Here is a 17,078-nt window from a genome sequence, read left to right on the forward strand (position 1 = left end):
TTCTAAAAAAACGCAAACGGTCCAACGTGACTATATGGCCGTGTCTTTTAAGGGCTCCGTGACCTGATCCGGCTTTTAATCTCCCTTTAAGAGTTTTTCGCTTTTACAGCGATGGCGGCTGCACGTTTGGAAGGGGAGAGGGTTAATGATACGATGAAGAATGTAGATCGTCGGACGAACTGTAAGGCTGTGGAAACACTTTAAATCAAAGTTTTGGCGGGATTGGGACAGGCGTGTTTTGATGAGGGAATCACAAATGGCAGGCACTGAGCCTCTTTAAGACACATCTCCGGGAAATTGCTCTCTGCTGTAGGATCATTTTAGGTTTTTTTTTATTCAAACATGGACATTCGCACTTCATCTTTCATTTCTTAAGACAAACAGTAATGGGATGGAAGTGGATGGAGGGGTTGTATTCTGCGCGACAATTGACTGGACCGAAGGGAAGGTCTAGATATGAAAGGTTGAGGGTTAAGACTCAGGCGGAGGGACCTGATGTGCTGAGACGCCCCGTTGGCTAATTTCCTAACTCGACTTGTCAGTCGAACCGGGCGGAAACTTAAAATTAAAAAAAAAAAAAAAAAAAAAAAAAAAAAAGAAAACAAACGTGGCCACATGGTCACTGTTACATTGCAAAAACACAGCAAAACAAACAAAGTGAGGAAAACAAAAGGAACATAAAATACAGATTGTTAAGACCAAAACTGCAGAGGGCCGATTTGAATGGCGGCCGTCTTTGAGACATTTTCATCGTTTCACCATTTACGCCGCACTTTCCCACTCCTTTGGATGGCACTGCGGGAAACCGACCGTCTAACATTTTCCAAAATGAAAGGCCATTTATGATAAAAAAAATAAAACAAAACAATCAAACTGATATTTAAAATCCCACAGAATATACAGTTCCACTGGTATCTCAATATGGAATAGCATATACCCAAAGAAAGGATGAAATTTATAGTTTTTAGAGAAATAAAACAAACCAAACATGTAGCTCTGGCTTTACCCATTCTTGTTTGGAAATCGATCACTTCTGTCCGAAACAGAATAAAAACGACCCGCCAGGAGAACATTCTTTACGTCAATAATGGCAAACTTAAAATTTGCAGGAGGAGGAAGCGGGGAAAAGAAACACGCAGGTGTTTGCCATCATTCCTGGAAATCCGCCTCCCCCAGAATTAGCTCAGTATAATTGAAGGCTTTGGAAAATTTGTTGGCCCCCGAAAAACTTGCTGAGTTCACAGCGTTGGGAGGTCTTGATGCAAAATCAAGAGGGGTGAGATAACTCACCTGTGGGAAAAAAAAAAAAGGTGAATGAATTAAGAAGCAAATGAGCTGCTTTTTCTCATCTCTGCTTTTTTAAAAAAAAAAAATAATAAAATCACATCCCGATTTAGTGAACGCACGAGTCGGGATGATGATCTGCTACATATCGTCACTTTCCTCCGTGCTCCTCCGTGAAGAGGATGGCGAAGCAAGTGATTTCTTCAGCGGCGGCCGGCGGGAGGCGTTTGACTTCTTCGGCTGATTGATGAAATTAGAGGAAACTGGCGGTGGCGTGGAGTTGGCAACGTGCGCTTATTTTGTTTGGCTTCCCTGGAGGGTTGTTGGCTGGATTTTGGCTAACGACTCCTGCGGCGTCTTCATTGCTCTGTTCTCCTCGCCATCATCATCGTTGGGCGCTCTTCACATTATTCTCCTTCATCATTGACCAAACTTAATCGATAGAAAAAAAAAAAATCCCTCACGTAGGATACAGTTAGTTATGATTATCACTTTTTTTTCATGTTTTTTTTTTTTTTTGCACAAAAAAGAAAAAAAAAGGAAATAATAACCACTCATAGGGAGGAAGTGGATTCTCTCCAAAATAAATACAATTCCTGTGTCTGTGGAGAGTCTGAATCAAGGCGTGGCCATTCTCCTATAAAAGCATCAAGGTGTACAAAGTCCAAACAACGTGTTTCCTTGCAAACAGTCTTCTGTTGTCGTTGTTCGTTTGTTGTCTTGCAGTTGTTTTTGTGTTACAAAGGGCCTGAGTTGGGTTTGTTCCTTCAGATTGGGACAGCTGCTCCCGTCCCTGATGGACGGAGTCTGACTCACTCTGAAATCCTCCGCCAGGATCGGTGTGAGTGTGTTTGGTTCGTCTTGCACACACTCAAACACACACACACACACACACACACACGCACGCACACACCCACTACACTCGCACCTTTACATGGGTGGGATGATCATTCCTGGGATTGCTGCCAGAAGTGAGAAGGATGGGGAGAGGAGAGGAAAAAGGAGGGGAGGGAGAAAAAAAAAAGAGGAAAAACTTGTTAAACATGTCCAAATATTTTTAATGTAATAAAAAGTTCCCTCATAAATACATCAATGTGTTTTCCCATCTGCGTGTCGCCGCGGCGACGTGCACGACATAAATAGACTAATAAATCAATGGAATCAAGCGAGGGCACGTCTTTTAAGTGATGTTGCTCTCATATGAGCACAGATTTAACAGTTGGTGTGTTTTATTACGTGTGTGTGTGTGTGTGTGTGTGTGTGTGTGTGCACGCCTGACAGATTGCATCATGGCTTGCGTTGTATCAAGACCCGAGCGATGGATTTTAAACATGTGCAAACCAGGGCCCGACCCAGGCGCACACACATTCCGGGAAAAAAAATTAAACAAATGTTTTTTTTTTTATTTTTAATGTGAAATGTAAAATGTTAACAAAAAAATAAAAGTAAAAAAAAATCACTTTGCCTCAGTGGGCACGGAGAATAAAATAGGTGTCATCGTTGAATGCTCCTAAATGTGTGTGACAGAGGAGAGAGTGTGTGTTTGCCTGTGTGTGTGTTCATGTATGTCTTGCCACAAATGGGGGTCTGTTAACTTTAAGACCAAGCTTTTAGTTTGCTCTTCACACACTCTCAACTCACACACACACACACACACACACACAAGAACAACAGAAATAAATCGCCGCATGAGAGCAAAGCGAAATAAATGCCCCTCTTGTATTTTCCCCCCCGGCCAATAGGAAAACAGGGAGGAGACACCGGGCGACTCGATCGGCGCGGTGACATCGGAGACGGACGGAAAAGTTACGGAGGGGAGAAGGCCCGTAGGAGATAAGGGGCGACAGAGAGGTAAAACACACGAGACTGGGAAGTCATTCATCACATAGTCCGGGTATGTTAGTCTGAAAGGAGAGGCAGCAGAGGAACATACTTCAGGTGAAGGCCAGGCCTTGGAGAGAGCTGGCTGATGAGTACTTGCTAGAGTCCACAAATGTTTGATCTGGTAGAGAGAGGAGGGTTGGAGAGGGGCAGAGGGTCAGGGAACACCCCATGGGGGGGGGGAAGGGTTGAAGGTCACGGAGAGAAAATTAGGCGAAAGAAAAGGTAGGGGAGAAGAGGAGAGTGGAAAAAAATACTGTTAGTAATAAAAAAAAAAAAGGACTTGTTATAAATCAAATGAATGGGCAGGTCGATCGGGGGAGTAGGCGTGGAGACGACGGCAGGGGGGGAGGGTTCTGCTCTACCGGGGTGTCAGTATTTCTAAATGATGCTGTTATAACACAGGTTTCGGCTAATGTGACCATATCCATGCATTTGAAGAACGTAAAGCGTGTGGATATGAAATAGATTGAAATACAGGAAGTGTTGGGTTTATGACATCCTAGACCAACGGAGTTTCGTGGTTACGTTGCCATCTCCCGTAAATTTAGACAGGAACTAGTTGGCGAGTGGAGTGGACGGATTCAGTGCGGCGCTTCACGTGGAAGACGGTTTCGTTTACATCCGGCAGTTGTACATTCATTTTTGTGTTACGGCTCCCAAGTGAAAGTCAGACTCTTCCGACGGCAGTGCCGACTTAACCCGAAAATCGCGTTATGTCGTGCTCAAGGAACAGACCTGTTACTGTTTGCATTCCCTTAAATGGAATTCAGGAAAAGACATTTGTTGTAGAGACCGGTTTGGAGATGCACATTTTTTGAAATTTGATTTGAAAAAAATGTAAGCAAAAAAAGCCATTCAAAATCAAACCATAAAAAGCGCACAGACCTAGGCCATTGTTTTGTGCTCATTTTAAAAAAAGTTTCAGAAAGACAAAGCCATTGTATTGTCGGCGGACGGGGGGGTTTCGTATAGAATGGACGGTATGAACGGTATTCCGTTTAGCAGCCGTGGTTTGTGTTGTGCTCAAAACATACAACCTCAAATGATACCTTGTGGGCGTCATTTATTTTTCCTGTAACTCTCCAGGCCGAGACGAAATTTTGGTAATGGCAAGGATACTTTTTTAGGAATGGCTGCAGTACTGTGCAGGTACAAGGATGGGTCCGTGTTGACCTGATGCCTGAAATCAACACATTATGATGGACCTTTTGGATCTTAATGTTGTTGTAGTCATGTCTATTTTGGTGACAATTCTAAATCCTTGTCAAAAATCATATTAATGCCAGTACGATGACCTCAGACAACCACTTAATCCAAACGGTCAAAGTGTTTTGGGTGAATCACATCGCACACTTTTATATGGAAGTAAAAAATGAATGCGGTCGTTCCCTTATATGGAATGGCAGCATCATATATGATCCTATAAACATCTTTTATGGGACGCAGTGACTTCATTTCACTGTCCAAAGTTCAGCCTATAAATGCAGTGAACAGTCATCGGACCAATTACGCATTGATGTTTGAGCTACACTGTGTTACCGTGCGTGTCCTCCACCCCCTAACTTCTAATTGACCGACCGTCGCCGTGGTAATTACCTTGGAGTCCGTTGCCATTGGCACTCGTACAGGATGGCGGAGGCGACGAGGAGGGCCGGACCACCGGAGCGAAGGCGGACTTCTGCTTGACGGCCGCCGACACCATGTTGGCCGGCGAGAAGGAGAACACACCGGAGGATGAGGAGCAGTTGGAGGGGAGGGAGGTGGAGGAGGCCATGGTGGGACTGGATGGAACGACTGGGGGAGGGAGACGAAGGGGAATCATGAATAGCAGGCTATTTGTGGAAATGATATATACCTTTATTTCGTATCAATGGCAAAGTTAGTATGGCGTGTTCATTTAATGACACATCTGGAATTAATATTGAGCAGAACACCAGGATGAAAATGAACCCTGGGCAGAAATATGAATTCTACGTTAGAGGGAGGATGAACTTCAACATTATTATCTTAAATCAATGCAGCGGAACATTGATTTACGAGTGCATCATCTTGTAATTTTATATATGAGCCGTTGCTCTGCGTTTTTTTTTTGATTTGTGATACAAGTCGAGAAACCGGGTTAGGAGGGAGTGGGATGAATGTTTGACACCGACGTTGCTACAACTGTCTGTGAAGTGGGGCTTAAACTTTTTGTCTGATGCGTGAGAATTATGGAAAACCATGAGTGTGTGTCGTCCACTTGTTCTTGAAATAAAGCGGGGGATTTGGTTCAGCCGACGGAGGGAACGTCAACGGATGAGGCATCGGAAGAGTCATTCAGAGCCGGGGATGGTTTGAGCGGTTTAAAAAGAGGACTGGTATTCATTACATTGTTAAAAAATTTTTACCAAAAAAGTGTAGCATAGTGTGCAATTTAAAATTAATTCTAAATTGTAGCAATAATGTGTAGCGACTAAGTTAAATTTTGCGATAGAATACCAAATGAAAAACTCCCCTAACCTTTTCCGCCGCTGCTGGCAATTTAATCTGATCTTAAAGGTAAATACACTTCATAAAATCGGTTTATTTTTTACATTTTGCTTTATTATTATATTAAATACATTATTACGATATTATATAATATTATACATGATATATTATTGAATTTTATACATTTTTGTTATCTATAAAGTACATTTTCCTCATTTAAAAACACGAAACAAAAACGGGGGGCCGGAGCAGATTAATAGTGTTTCCATTCATTTTAATGTGGAACTTTAATTTAATATGCGGGCAAGCTGAGTTACTTGCTCGCGGAAGAAATTACAACTCGTAAAGCGAGGCTGGTGGAGGTTGGTGATGACTGACCGAAGAATTCAAGCTTCTTCAATCTCTTCTGGTGCTATTTCAGTCTTCCCAGAAAAAAAAAAAAAAAAAACGGGTTGGCTGAACACGTTCTTCCTCCGAATACATCAACAGCCTGACGAATGGTGAAGGTCCCTTTAGTCTCGCATACCGACACACTGGACACCCCTTGTCTTGTCATTTTTCGATGAACCTGGAGTGTCACATCTACATCAACATCTCTATCTATATCTAAACCTAACCCAACGAAAAGCGGAAAGAAATTTCCACAAGATATCGCGTTCCTCCGCTGGCGCTCCGAAAATAGATGCCTCTCCGGGTTCGTTAAAAAATGACAAAAAAGGGTGTTTAATGTGTCGATATCTGACAAAGGCTTGGGAGTGAGAACGTGTAGATTGGTCAACCGTCTTTCTGGAAACCCACTCCCCGGGTGCGAGAAGGAAGGAGAACACCATTAAACCGCCGCGGAGTGAAGAGAGGCATTGGGAGGAAGGCGGCCGGGGAAGGAAGGAGGAGACCGACGCAGGACAAATGGATTCGTTGCGTTTACCGAATCAACCGGGAGTCGCGGGGAATTGGTCGATATGGGAGGATCCACACACTCACTAGCATAAGGCGAGTTGGCGGCGGAGCCGTTCAAGAAGGTAGGAGAACCACCCAGGTTGGTCATGCCAGCGTTGTTGACGTAGCCGTTCATGGTGCTGGTCACTGAGGTGTAGCTGGTCTGCTGAGGTGTGGAGCTGGGCACGTACGCATGGGGAGATACACTACTGCTGCTGCGCACGAAACCTGCGGGCGGAGAGGAAGAGGAGGCGTCGGTCGGTCAGCGCGTCTCGGGATGATGGCGTGTCCGCGGCCGACGCCGTGCAACGCGGTCGCTTCTCACCCTGATTGGCCTGCGAGGGTTCGGAGACATTGACGGACAGCTGCCCGGTGAAGGAGTTGACTCCCATCATGCTGGTGTGTGTGGAGCCGGAGAGTTGGGTGTGTCCTCGGGGAACGCTGTAGAGGGCCTCCGCAATGTCGGCGGCGCGTTTCAGGATGATTTCCTGCAAAAGAGAGCCGTCCCCCCCGCTTGTCATTCGGCGACGGTTCCCACGGATACATCTGAAGCCAAGGTGTTTGATTGCATTCTTACCTGATTATTATGGGGTAAACCATAGAGGGCCTCCACCAGGTCGGCCGCTCTCTTCAAGATAACCTCCTGGAAGATGGAATTTGTTAAAATGAGTTTTAGAGACGCATAGAATTTAGAAAGACATATAGGCCAAAATCAGCGTGCACACATGCGCACATGCACCGTCCATTCATACTTCAAAAATTGCTTTTCACTTGTTTTGCAGATGGATGATCAGCAGTCAAGTCAAGAACTTTTTAAGCATCAGCGTCTGTGTCATAAAATCAATAATAAAATCAGGAAGCCTGTTTTTTATTTTACATTTTGAATCCGTCTAAAATTGAAATAATGAAATACACTGCATTTCTCCTTTTTGATAACGATTAATACAAAGATTTGTATGTCCCTCAATGTTTTGTACTTTTGAATAATAGTGAAATTTTCCTGTTCACATGTTTTGACTTTAGTAGTTCTTAGTGAGCATGTAATAGTGAATAATATGTAATGTTTCAAATGAACAGATTTTTCCTCATTTTAATTGGCATTTAGAAATAAAAGAATAAAAGTGATTTAGTTAAAAAAAAATCAATTTGTGTTGTGTTAAGACTTAACATGCCATTTGCAATAAAAAAAAAATGTCAGGAAATAGTTCATTTGAATTTAATGTTAATGGCTCAAGGAATGTCAGGCTCTCACAAATTTTCACCTCACCAAATATGGACCTCTTTGCAAAAAGTTTGGACACCCTTAGTTTAGAATATAGTCAAATCTAAAGCGCTCTGTCAGATCTCCCGCCTCGGCTTTTTCTTCTCAACTCATGTTCTGGCGTCTGAAACGTGGATCTGCGACGGAGACGACCATCCCGATACGGTGAACACACGTGTTCGTCCTCCTCTCCATCTCGGTCGGAGTCTCATGCCTCTGCGTTTTCTCATCCATTTTCACCTCCTTCCTCCGGCTCCTCCATCCACCCACTTAGACCGGCCGTCGGGAATTGTCTTCCTCATTTCGCCCTCCCACTAAACTCGGCTCATTTCAGTCTTTCTCACTCTTTATTGTTCCTCCCCTCCCTGTAACCCGCCCACCCTCTCCATCTTTCTCTCTCTCTCTTTCGCTCGCCCAGCCCCCGCCCCGAGGTCCAAGGTGTCTTGTTTAACAGTTAGCGTGTTGTCATTTCCGCGGCGTGAGGCCGCCCGGCAACAGGGAGAAAATTACTCTGCGCTTCACAGTATTAACCTGCACGCCGGGACACACACACACACACACACATACACACTGTTGGCTGCATGTGTGTTCTCCTGTGAGTTTGTGCGTCACGTAACATATTGTGTCCTTATCTGCACGCACCTGCGCGTGCATAAGTGTGTGTGTGTGTGTGTGTGTGTGTGTGTTGGGACTTATGGGGTCACAGAGCCGGTTGCGGTTCAGTGTGACTGCCCATGGTGCTAAATTCAATCTTTTACACATTATCATGGCCGAGCTAGCCGGCTGTTAACCTCTCATTATGAGGATGGTGAGCAGAGCGGCTCACACACGCACGCACACGCACGAACACACGCACACGCGTTCTGAAACCCGATCCTGAACGTTCGAGCGGTTCCAGTAAGGCAGGCACTGATAGACGGGAAGGAAAGCTGATGCTCTGGTAACATCATCATTATCAGGTCTGCCGGCTTGTGCCGCCGCCGCCGCCGCCGCCGTTTTAAAGCCTCCAGGAATCAATGCCTTTCCAATACTCGTCTCTTGTTTACATCTTTAAATACAAAGACATATTGCCGCTCCTGTAAATAAGAGTCTTATTTCTTCAGATGCCTGCTAATCCATCGTGTTGCGTTGAACAGATCGCGAAGTTCAGGGCGTCGAAAACTAGATGTTTGGGAGGGAACGTGTATTTTGAAGGCGTCCCTTTTCTTCAGTTTTACTCTCATTATTTTCACTGCGAAAACAAGGTAAGTCGTTCAATGACTGGAAAACTTGATACAGTTACGGATTTATATGAGGACACCGTGAAACTCTGGTTTCTTAACTTTTCACCCAAATTTAGACTCATCCCTGCAGTGTCCCACGTTGATCTGGTCTTGTTGTCAATCAAACGCCTCCGGCAGGCGCAGTTGATGAATCCTGACAGCGGAGCAACGGCGACCGACGACACAATCTCATTTTTGAGAATCAGACACCAGACGTTTCTTTGATCAGCGTAATTGCCGCGCCGAAGCGGGATTTTCAAGCCGCGAACTCCGACTCTGACGCCTTAATGCGTTAAGTATTTCTGGAATGGTTGCCTGACGCTCCTTTCACCCCCTCGTCGTGTACATTTTTGTTGTTTTTTTTTTTTTTTGAAAAAATGATTTCCGAATATCGACATCTTTCAGTCACGAGCGGACGCCAAGTTCCGATTCCTTGATTGACTTCATTCAAGTCTTCGTTATGAGTTTTTTAACCTCGGGTCGGATCTATTCCGGTGTGGATTGCTGCTCGCACGGTTGTTTTGACGTAGATATATGTGGACGGGCGGCTCGACTGACAGCAGGAAGAACAGAAGATGAGTGAAAGGAAAGACGGATCTGTTGGCAACGAGGAAGGAGGTGTCTAGGTGCTTTTACTGTTTGAGTTATGGCTGCCCCTAATGTGATAACCATACATTACACACACATGTTGTCCGCATTAGGACCGGGGAAACGCTGAGCTGAGCATCTGCGAGGTCAGATGTGTGTGTAACGTGCGTGTGCCAGTGCCGGCGCGGACGTGACACACACATGACTTATTCCTCCCTAATGCCGGTACATTAGACGCTTGATCCGCTTCTAATGTCCCATTAGGGATGCCGTACATGCAGGGTCACACCTCACACAGAGATGATGTCATAATTTACATTTGGACTCTGACGGCTGCAGGGCACAATAACACACACGCGCACATTTTATATACAGTATATGGATGTATGCACTGTGTGTATATATATATATATAAATAAAAGTATTGGCATGCACGTCACTTTCCCATCCTGTCACCAGGGCCTTGTGTTTCAATGTTTCAACGGGCGGAGCTGGTGTGAAAGCTGACATGTGGACTGAAGTCAGTGTGTGAGCGGGCGACGCCGCAGGCCGGAGACGGGAGTCTTTGTCTTCATGCATCACCTGGATTACTCACATGGGTGACGCCGCTGACGTGACCCCGGCGTGACGGATGATATCATTAAAATGAGCCACGTAGCGATCGCCTGCTGCGTGAGTCACGACAAAGATGTGGGGAGGTGTGTGTGTGTGTGTGTGTGGTGGTGGTGGTGGTGGTGGGGGGGGGGGGCGGCAAAAACATATATTCTAATTTTTCTTTTGTTGTTTTAGAAAGTCATCCTTCTCAATGCCCGATTTAAAGCTTCTGTTTCCCAATAGTTTGGGGCTATTAACTTTTTTTAATTGACTTGCTTTTTTAGTTGGATTGGTGGAGGTGATACTTCATAATTGTATTTATTTATTGATTTTTATCTACTTATTCATAATGTAGGTTTTTGTGTGTTGATCTATTTATTTATTGATCAATTTACCTACTTATTTCTTAATGTATTGTGAATTATGCATGCATGCATGTATGTAACTATCTATCTATCTATCTATCTATCTATCTATCTATCTATCTATCTATCTATCTATCTATCTATCTATCTATCTATCTATCTATCTATCTATCTATCTATCTATCTATCTATCTGTATTGATAAATATTTCTTTATTTATCTATTTTCCTTTTTCATTTCTAGATTTCAAATTTCCTGGGTTTTCATGTTTGTTTTGGCTCGAGCGATCGTCCGATTTTCCCTCATTCAGAGAAAATACGACAGATACTCCAAAGGTTGTGTCAGTCTCAAACCCCACCCTACCCCAGAGGTGTAATACACCCTTTTAAAAAAAAAAAAAAAAAAAATCCCACCCAGGTGATATTCAAATTAAAAAAAAACTCAAGATATCATAAATGGGCGGGAGGCGATGCTTCCGAATGAGATCTTATAACTTCCAGGGTGTGTTCATGGACATATGTGCAAATGTTGAGTGATGCTGAAAAGATCACCATGACACATCCGAGCAGATGAACACTGGTGTGTGCGTGTGTGTTTGTGTGTGTGTGTGTGGGGGGGACCAGCAAAATCCCCTCAATGTTCAGTGAGCAATTATAGTATGGGCTGTCCGCTGGTAATCCTCTCATGCACTCCACTGCCCGTCCGTCTATCCTTCCATCGCTCTGCAGCGCAACACACTCTTTTAAGTCCAATAAAAAGGCTGATCGATACTCGTGACTGCCAGGCGAGCGTGGATATGGCGCCAAACGCCCACTATATTCCATCACGCACGCACACAAATCAACTCGCGCGCGGTGTGTTTTCATCCCCTGGACATTAGGCTGACTCATTAATGTCCCAGGGATGTGCTTTAACTGCTATTTCTCAATATGACAGACAACCTCTACACATAAAACAGAAGCCGAACGCCACTCCCGCGCCGCTCCCGTCCATCACTCGGACCGACATCCGTGAATATCTTGTATCGTCTCTTTTCACACTGACAATCACACACTGGTAGGCAGCGGTCATAAAGCCATAAAATCCATTTTAACCCTCTCAGGCGTGTTGTGTAAATCACCCGTCGCCGGCGAATCTGAAAATAAATCCAGACGTGAGCGGATCTGTTTCTTCTAGACACATTACATGTTCCGCCCAAGAAACACAGGGTCAATAAACCGGGCGTGATTAAATCTCCCGTGCAGAACGTGAATACATTAATGCTTCCGTCTTCTTTTTAAAAGTCGGCGGTCGGCGCTCCCTTGACTCCTGGTGAGAAGGTATTTTTTTGTGGTGTTTGCATGTCCTGCGGTTCGCAAACGTCCAAAAACAGGCTCTAACTAGAATACAAATTTAAATGAAAGGGTATATGGTCTCTATATGTGGTGCTCTGATTGGCTGGCACCAGTGACCCTGACTGTAGAATGAGCAGTAGAGCTGATAAATGAATGAATCAATATTTAAGCACTATGTCTTTTCATTTTACCCCCCTCTACTTTTTATCCGCCTAGCATGACTATGCCAGTCGGGAACCCTTCCCCGGCTCCGACACCCCCTCCATCGCACCGCGACGGACCCAAGCCAAACAATTTTACTCGAAACCGACCGACTGACTGAAACCACTCGGCAAACGTTAAACCGGATTGACAAGCCTCGGCAGGCCGGCCTCTCGCCGCGCCAATTACCGCGGCGCGAAGAGATTGACTAACGGTGATTGGCAAAGAGACAGTCGACGGCGTCAGGGGGCTTCGCTCGCTCTCCATCCATTTCTCCCAATTAGCTACCCCGCCTCCCACCCCTGAGCTACACTTTTGTGCTATGATCTGAGATGTGAGTGGAAAGAGAAAATGAGTGGGAGAGCGTACGCCGCTAAGTGACGCGCCGGGAGGGCGGCGATTTTAATGACATTGACTTAAAGCTTTGCACAGCAGTGTCAGGGGGGGGGGGCGCGAACTTCGATGTTTGCACACGGGACATGTGTCCCGACACGTTTTCCTTATGTTAGAGCCCGGGCGTCTTCGCGATCCATCTATTTTCCAACTATTTGTTCTTTTCTGAAATAGCGATTTTCTGAAAAATAAAACAAAAGAGATCTTTCTTTGCTCATTCCTGCTGTTAAAAAGTCGGATTCTTACTTTCACCATCAACCGCCTGATACCCAATCAATGCCCTCCCAGGACATCGCTTCACTTGACAGAGGCACCCATTGACCTAAGAGTTTTCCAAGATTCGAGCTGTAATTCAGTGGATTTTTTTTCTTTGTTATTCGAGCTGAGATCTGAGTTACGAGTGAGTCGCTGACGTGGCTGTTGCTGTCCGTGAAGAGGTGTTTAAAAACAGCCGGAGAAAATCGTGAGTGCGTGTTGTCGACCTGTCTATGAAAAGATGGAAAAGTTGTCGTTGATACAGATACAGAGACCGATATTTGTGAGAAGGCGAGACGCATTTACGGGGGATTCGGTGCGGCAGACGGCGGGGACATCGACGGACGAGGCATTGCAAGAGTCAACCAATCGGGGACAGTTTGTGCATTTTCAAAAGAAGGCCAACATTCACTCTGTCACTAAATTAAGTTTAGCGATAACGTGAAGCAAAGTGCGCTACATTGTAGCATTACATGTGCAGCAAGTAAGCTAAGTTTAGCGACAGAGCACTAAATGAAAAACTCACCCAATTTTCCTATTGCCAATTTTAGAAAACACACTTAATAAAACCAATTTTCTTGACAATCTGCTGTCTTATTATTTTTGATAATTTTTTTTAAAACTCCCCCGACCTCCGCGTTCACGCCGCCCCCAACCAAAGCCCCTGCGACCGAAACATCCGAATAGAATCCAGCCCTTAATAGTTTGATACGTTGCCGCTTTGCCTTCTGTGACGTGAATCTCCACGGGGGCGACGGGGCTGATATTGAAAATCCGAGTGAGATGGGACCCCTCAGGTATGGTGTGTGTTTGTGTGTAGCCATGTGCAGCCATATCGCACATGGCTCACACATGTTTGGGAGCCGGGGTGTCGGACCGATGATATTACGTTATCGTCACATCATGACCTGACCAACGCCCATCCTTTCATGATGTCAAAGCTCGCCCTCTCTCCTCTGTCACACACCCACGAGCAGAAAAATGCTTTAAAAACAGGTCCGCTATCAAAGCAGGGCTTATTGTTCGCTGTTAATCGTTCACATCTGCCTGCTCCTCAGAACCTCCTCTCGATCTGGCGGCGATACACAAATCATCAGACGCGACACCAGAATTCGGGGTGGAGGTTCGCGGGGCATCGACGAGTGCTTTACACTGCTCGTGCGCTGCAGGGTTCATGGAAAGGTAAAGCTAGCACCCCCGGAGGAAATTGGAAAACAGAAAAGTAAACACACGGCCAAACCGAGCTCGTAAAATAGAAACACACGATCGCTGTCGAGCGCTTTGAGACAAAGACCTTGTGAAAGAGGGATCGTCTCACACCATGGCCTCATTGTCCGCTACGGAACACTCGGCGAGCGGTTTGCGTACCTTTGGCAGCCTCTCCGGGTCCCCGGGGTGCCGAGGGATGACCTTCTGAAGCCTCTGGAAGCCGTAGTCGATGGTTGGCTCGTTCAGCGCTGCGGAGGAACCGGAGGTGTACAGTATGTGAGATTGGGGGGGGGGGATTACAGATACTTTGCTCGAAAATATCGAAAAAATGGAAAATTTCCTTATCCCTTCGCTGGAGGTTGAGACAGAAAATGAAGACGCTATTCAAAGTCCTGCTTGTAATTTAAAAAAAAAAAAAAAAAAAGTGCATTCAAAGGTGTATAAAAAAAAAAAATCCATCACTGATATTTCAAAAAATTGCAAAAAGGGGTGGAAATGATAATGTGAAAAATTGAACCTACCCCCTCAGGAGATGTATCAGGGATTTTTAAACCTTACTAATCAAAATTGATATCGCGGATTTTGCTGTACACATGTATTTTTATACATTTATCAGAATCAGAGAACCTAACTGAGGGGCAATGTGAGGGCAATAAGGATAGCATAGCAACCTCGAGCAGATCCAACATCTATAAAATAAATATATAAGATAAAAAAATAACTATAAATTGTGAATAAATTATGTATTTATCATAATTATTTCAATTATTCTTCTGGTAAAATTTGCATTTTCTAGGATGGCCACCCTAGAAAAATGTGCTGTATCCTCGACTCTGATTGGCTCAGCAACCATCGCATCATTTGCTGCATAAATTCAGCATCTTGCCTTATTCGTTTTACATTGACGCGTGATCGCTACTCGTGGTGCTGCTCTGTGGTGTTGTGTTTGCGTGAATTATATAGAAAGTGTTTCTAAGAAAATGGGAAAGATTAACATAAGAGTGAGAGGATCATAAAGCTTTAAAATATACATAAATGATAAATTTAAAATATGGTTGCTACTCGTTGGATTTTCATTTATTGCATTTGGATCTGGAACATAACCCCCGTGATTAATGAGGGACTGTTGGATTCGCTAAAGTAATGGCTGTGAGGCTGGCCGGTGATGTTTCATGCCCTTCCTGTCGACGATGTCTTAGCCGGAAAAAAAAAGAAAAAAGCCCAATGAGTCGCTTTCTGTCGGAATTTTAAGTTTAGAAGTGGCTGGAACCACGTGGTGAAAGTTAAATGCAAACAAAAAAACGTTTCCGGCCCGTCCCGGCCCGGAAAGACCTGTTTTTAAAGCCCTGATGTGATAGAACAGACCTGGACAGACCTGGACGCCAAAGTATTTTCTTTGAATTTTCAGTCAATATTGAATTTAGAAATTCTTTATCTTTTTTGTTATGATTACATACAAAACACATATATGATCATTAAAGATTTTAAAGTTGATATAAAATGCCAACAAAGTTTGAATATTAAAATTGCAATTTTCATTTTGTTCAATATACATGATGCCTAGTTGGTCTGCACATAAAAATTAAATAAGAAATGTGGCCCGCAAGCCAAAATAATTGCCCACCCCTGTGAAAGAAGGTCCCTGCAGCGTAAACAGCTTTGAAGTTTATAGTTCATGCATGTGTTGGATTAACTTTCTCACAGCTCCACCCATATTTTTTTGATTTCAGGTCACTTGTTTAGGGTTTAAAGGTCAAGGTTAATTTTATTAATATGGTGCCGAATCACATCACAGTGGTCCATGAAGAGAATGTCTGGACCACACATGCAAGAATTATTTACAAATGAACCTTTCCCCCCGTGAGCAAGCGCTCGGTTCATTGCGGGCGGCCTTCTGCCTCGACCGATAGAAAAAGAGAGAACCAGAGAGAGGGACGGGGAGAAAACAAACGTGTGGTAGTGCAAACAGTTACATGATACAATAATAGTTTTAATATTAAAAAAAAAAACTGGCGGTTATTCAGAGAATGGTTTGGATGGCAGCAGGTGACGGAAGTTAATAGATGCTAGTTGGAATGATGGGACTTTGTATCAGACACATAGAACAAGTTATTGTACAAATAAGTAAAAAAAAAAAAAAAAAAAAGGCTGAAGCCTTCATTGAATAGGGCGAATGCTCGGAAACCCACAAAATGCAAAAGGAAAAAAACGAAAACATTTGCGTGCTGCATCTGCTGGATGAAACTAGCTGTTAACTATTAAATAATTTGAAAGGAATTTGACTCGGTTATTCCGAAACAACTTGTGATTGCGACGCCGTGCGGAAATGCGGCGAGACGAACGGGAAGCTAATGTTGCCAAAAGCCTCCGTATGCTAATCCGGCCGCAGGTATCATCCCGTCAGGTTTAAAAAAAAAAAAGAAAAAAGAAGCCTCTGCGCTGGATGTAATGTTGCAATTACATCCTCCTAAAGTCTTTATCCAATCAATACGTCAGTCAAGCCGCGCTCTGAAAGCTCAGCCTGTCACATTGAAGGGTTCGTGCGCGTGCACGCCGGCGTTCGCGGTGCTCTTCTGTTTATTCATCTGCGCTAAATGTGTCTTCACTCCCGTCGTAGAGCCTCCAGTGCTAAAGTTAATGCTGCAAGTGCGCTCGTGTGTGTGTTTGTGTGTGTGTTTGACAGATGGAGGGACGGGGGGTGCAGTAAGCGAAGAAAGTGATAGACAGAGGAACATGTAGAGAGGCGGCGAATGAATGGATCTAGGTATGTGTGTGCAGCTGGAGCCACATTTGGGACTTTCCAACTCCGGCGCTGATAAATTACTTGCAGCTGAATGTGGTACGCGTTGCCTTGTCGTTTCTTTAATTATGTGTTTGCATGTGTTTTATATGTACGCCTATTTTATCGTCACATCACACCCAAGGTTCAGGTTTCTGCTTTGCCCTAAAACACCCAATTTGTTTGGAATAGAATCAGACATTATGAGCTGTAAAAATAGGAGAGATGCTGAGAGATAGGATGTAATAAATACAACGCCCCCTA

General features: G+C 44.3%; 1 protein-coding gene across 3 annotated transcripts in view; it reads right to left on the reverse strand.

The window, feature by feature from the left end:
- Positions 1-325: 325 nt before the first annotated feature.
- The window catches only part of LOC147216847 (transcription factor COE1), an 82,931-nt gene continuing 66,178 nt past the window's right edge, over positions 326-17,078 (reverse strand). For 2 of the 3 annotated variants that reach the window (XM_086177112.1, XM_086177110.1), the window contains exons 11-17: positions 14,195-14,283; positions 7,151-7,216; positions 6,899-7,061; positions 6,619-6,801; positions 4,765-4,962; positions 3,218-3,286; positions 326-2,246 (exon numbers count right to left, since the gene is read on the reverse strand). In XM_086177112.1, the coding sequence (XP_086033238.1) occupies positions 3,219-3,286; positions 4,765-4,962; positions 6,619-6,801; positions 6,899-7,061; positions 7,151-7,216; positions 14,195-14,283 (767 nt within the window). In that variant the 3' untranslated portion in view covers positions 326-2,246; position 3,218. The remainder of the gene's footprint in view (positions 2,247-3,217; positions 3,287-4,764; positions 4,963-6,618; positions 6,802-6,898; positions 7,062-7,150; positions 7,217-14,194; positions 14,284-17,078) is intronic. The other variant, XM_086177113.1, reaches the window with a different exon arrangement.

The sequence above is a fragment of the Fistularia commersonii genome, chromosome 29 (assembly GCF_037954325.1).
Source record: "Fistularia commersonii isolate RoL2024-O1a breed Wild chromosome 29, RoL_Fcom_v1.0, whole genome shotgun sequence".
NCBI lineage: Eukaryota > Metazoa > Chordata > Actinopteri > Syngnathiformes > Fistulariidae > Fistularia > Fistularia commersonii.